Raw genomic sequence first — 4,084 nt, forward strand, 5'->3', positions numbered from 1 at the left:
CAAGCGGCGGCGGCGGAAGCAGAAGGTGTCCCGGATGGAGCGGGTATGCAGCCGGGGTCCGCGGCCGGGTGCTGGCGAGCCCTTCCTGGGCGGGCCGGGCTGGTTCTTCCTGGCCATTCCCTTTGATTCAGTGCTTAGAACCCAGAGGGGCTGTGCTGAGGGCTCCCGCGAGGAGGAGCCAGGTGGGAGCCTGAGTCCCTGCCGCCCACCTGGCTCAGGGCCTCTGTCTGCTCTAGTCCTCGTCCTTCAGCAGCATCACGGACTCCACCATGTCACTGAACATCATCACCGTTACTCTCAACATGGGTGAGTGGCAGGGACGCGGCACCCCTGCACCAGAGGAGTCCAGAGAGGCACAGCCCTGCCACCTGCCCCGGGGGAGTGCCCCCTTCTGACGTTAGCTGATAAAGGAGCCCTCCCTGTGTCCACCGTCAGGGCTGTGACGGCGATAAGGCAGAGTGCAGAAGCAGAAGTGGCATGGGGGGATCCTGGAGGAGTGATTTCTGAAGGCCCCACCCCTCCCATCTTCCCACCATTGCAGCTGTGTCCTCTGATTTCTGCTGTAGTACTTTATTCCTTTTAGTAGAGTAAAAAGAGCCCAACTTTGGGAATCTGAGTTTGAATCCTGGCTCTGCCTCACTTACTGATTAGAATTAAGTGACCTACATTCTCTGAACCTGGTAAAAAGGGACTGGGAGTCCCTGCCTCCCGGCAGCCAGGCCCAGTAAAATCATGTTTCCAGCTTACTGAAGGCTGCCTGCCTCGTGCCAGCAGCCATCAACCCCTGTCCCTTTCTACCCGTTCGTTATAAAGGACTGGGGGTTTGGGTGAGAACATTGCTCCCCCCTCAGGTCTTACCTTCTCCCTGTAGAGAAATATAACTTCCTGGGCATCTCCATCGTGGGCCAGAGCAACGAGCGTGGCGACGGGGGCATCTACATCGGCTCCATCATGAAGGGCGGGGCCGTGGCTGCTGACGGGCGCATCGAGCCGGGAGACATGCTGTTACAGGTACCCGACCTCCCCGGCAGCTGTGCCCGGGGCCCGGGGTGCAGCCCTCGCTCTGTACCCTGTTCTCGGTCAGGGAAGCCCAGGCCCCCAGCTCAGCTCCCATTCTCCCGTCCACAGCTGCTTACCCCCTTCCGGTCCTCTTCTGCAGGTGAACGAGATTAACTTTGAGAACATGAGTAACGACGATGCAGTCCGGGTGCTGCGTGAGATTGTGCACAAACCAGGGTACGGATGGGATGGAGAGCTGGGGGCGGGGGCGAGCGGGCACTTCCGATCTCCACACCTCCTGCCTCACCAGGACACCCTTGTTTTCAGGCCCATCACCCTGACTGTGGCCAAGTGCTGGGACCCCAGTCCACGTGGTTGCTTCACACTGCCCAGGAGTAAGTGCCTGGGAGACTCGCTGTGCAGCTGGTGTTTGGCATAGCTGAGCCTGTCTCTCTTCTGTTGCCTGGAGCCCCCACACCTACCCTCTTGGGCCTAGCAGTGGGCTGGGTGGGCAACCCATGACTCCTCCTCCCCCCTGCAGGCGAGCCCATCCGGCCCATTGACCCTGCGGCCTGGGTCTCCCACACTGCAGCCATGACGGGCACCTTCCCTGCCTACGGCATGAGCCCCTCCCTGAGCACCATCACCTCCACCAGCTCCTCCATCACCAGTTCCATCCCTGACACAGAGCGTGAGTGCCCAGCCCTGTACCGGGCCCAGCAGGCAGGGCCAGTGGGAGGGGCCGACGGGGGCCAGTGATGAGACTCTTGCTTGAGCATCAGAGAGGGACTCGACTCCTTCCAGCTACCTCACACTGCAGCGTCCCCCAGTGGGCACTCCAACCCTCACCTAACAGTGTTTGCATCTGACCAGTACTGAGCACCAGGGAGCCTCAGTTTCCCCCTGCAAAATGGGACTAGTAGCATGCTGTGTACCAGGTTCCTGTGGGCTGGACCAGCAGGGGTCGGGGCTGCTGCATTTATCATGTAATGTGCTCGTACACATTGTACTGAGCACCTTCATTTACGTTGTTTAATTTTCTTCAACTATCCTTGTAAAGTAGTTATTACCCTCCTCATTTTTTTAAAGAATTATTTAACTTTACTTATTTTAATTTTGGCCAGAGAAAGACAGCAAGAGAGAGAGAGAGAGAGCAAGTCTCCAGGCCCAGGACTCAAACCACAGTCAGCCATGTGGGAGTCCAGCACCCTTACCCACGTGGCACCTGCCAGCCCCATACAATCCTCATTTATACAGAAGGGGAAACTGAGTGTCCAAGGCGTTAGTAATTTACCCAGCCCTGGTCCTGTAATTGTTAGGTTATAGAGCTGGAGCACAAACTCCTGTTCACCTAACTCCAAAGCCCCTCTCTGCCTCACCATTCACCCCAGGCCTAGATGACTTCCACCTGTCCATCCACAGTGACATGGCTGCCATCGTGAAGGCCATGGCCTCTCCTGAATCAGGGCTGGAGGTCCGTGACCGCATGTGGCTCAAGATTACCATCCCCAACGCCTTCATCGGTGAGAGACCCTGTGGTGGGTTGCAGAGTGGGTGGGGCAGGATGGGCCAGGCACACTGGAGGTCCCACCCCTCCTTGGCCCACTCTTTTGAGCTGGAACCAGCTCCAGCCTCGTAGCTTCTGTGAGGCCAGATGAGTCCAAGTCAGGTGGGCTTCCCGATCAACTGGTAGCCTCGCCCCCAGGCTCAGATGTGGTGGACTGGCTGTACCACAACGTGGAAGGCTTCACTGACCGGCGGGAGGCCCGCAAGTATGCCAGCAACCTGCTGAAAGCCGGCTTCATCCGCCACACCGTCAACAAGATCACCTTCTCTGAGCAGTGCTACTACATCTTCGGGGACCTCTGTGGCAGTATGTTCCTCCACTACTTTCTTGCCCTGTCTCGTGGCTGGGAATGGGGAGGCAACAAGACTGTGGCAGCGGAATCCTGGGAACCTGGATGGGGAGCAGCCAGGCTGGGAGTTCCGTAATAGAAGTAGAGTCTAGGGACCAGCAGTTGGCATAATGGCTATGTCGCTGGACTCCCATGTAGTCGACCGTGGTTCGAGTCCCGGGCCCAGTGACTTAAACTCACACTGGGCACATGTGCGTGCATGCCCAAGATCCCAAGAGGAGAATGGAGGAGAAGGGGTTGCAGTGTGGCCATCCCCCCTTGAGGAGTGATTTCTTGCTTTCTGGCTCTGTCTTTCTGGTAAGCGCACATGCCCTATAGCAAAAACAAAAAACTCTCTCCCCCCCCCAAAAGAAAGAAGTGGAGTCCCTTGAGGCTCCTCACCTACCCACGTCTCCCTCTCGGGCCCAGCGTTCTCTGAGGGCCTGCCCTATGCCAGGCACCAGGCTGCTTGCTTCTACAGCATCAGCTCACCTTTCACCAACCCTTAAAACCTCCCCAGAGCCTCAGCTCAGGGGCAGTTGGCAGAACTGGCCTCTTCCTTCTCAGTGGCTGCAGTCTCCTTAGCTGCGGCAAGGAAAAATCCAGGACCCTAGGTAGCCCCAGGAACACACAGTCACTCCCACATAAGATGACAGCCTGGGCTGAGGTAGTCACCAGTGCTCTGGCACGAGCCAGAGCAGGCCACTGCTTCCCTCCAGGGCCCCTGTGCTGGCTGTGGCCTTGCGACAGGTTGATAGCTGGCAGGCTCCACAAGCTGCCTGAGAGCGGGGTCTCCTGACTTCTCCCCTGCAAGGTAGGGCTGACTCACCTTGGGACTTGGAGGAAGGTCATAGATTTAGGGTAGTTGTAGCTCTGCTGGAGCTCTCGGTCCTGGTGTAGAAGGACTACGGGCAAGGGCTATCCGGAGTCCATAATCAGTCCTGGAGGGGGACCAGCAGTTAGTGTAATGGCTATGTCGCTGGACTCCCACGTAGTCAACCGCAGTTCGAGTCCCGGATCCAGTGGCGTAAACTTACGCCGGTTGCGTGTGTGTGCGTGCCCAAGATCCCGAGAGGAGAATGGAGGAGAAGGGATTGCGGTGTGGCCATCCCCCCGGGGGGTGATTTCTTGCTTTCTATCTCTCTGTCTCTCTCTGTCTGGCAAGCGCACGTGCCCTATAGCGAAAACCT

General features: G+C 57.9%; 1 protein-coding gene across 1 annotated transcript in view; it reads left to right on the forward strand.

Annotated features, from left to right (window-relative positions):
• Positions 1–4,084, forward strand: part of DVL3 (dishevelled segment polarity protein 3) — a 16,975-nt gene that overhangs the window by 9,020 nt on the left and 3,871 nt on the right. Inside the window, exons 7-14 of the mRNA XM_006160787.3 lie at positions 1–43; positions 237–306; positions 872–1,011; positions 1,160–1,236; positions 1,327–1,394; positions 1,541–1,690; positions 2,391–2,522; positions 2,705–2,872. Of these exons, the coding sequence (XP_006160849.1) occupies positions 1–43; positions 237–306; positions 872–1,011; positions 1,160–1,236; positions 1,327–1,394; positions 1,541–1,690; positions 2,391–2,522; positions 2,705–2,872 (848 nt within the window). The remainder of the gene's footprint in view (positions 44–236; positions 307–871; positions 1,012–1,159; positions 1,237–1,326; positions 1,395–1,540; positions 1,691–2,390; positions 2,523–2,704; positions 2,873–4,084) is intronic.

Source organism: Tupaia chinensis, unplaced genomic scaffold (genome assembly GCF_000334495.1).
Source record: "Tupaia chinensis unplaced genomic scaffold, TupChi_1.0 Scaffold000708_1, whole genome shotgun sequence".
Classification (NCBI taxonomy): domain Eukaryota; kingdom Metazoa; phylum Chordata; class Mammalia; order Scandentia; family Tupaiidae; genus Tupaia; species Tupaia belangeri.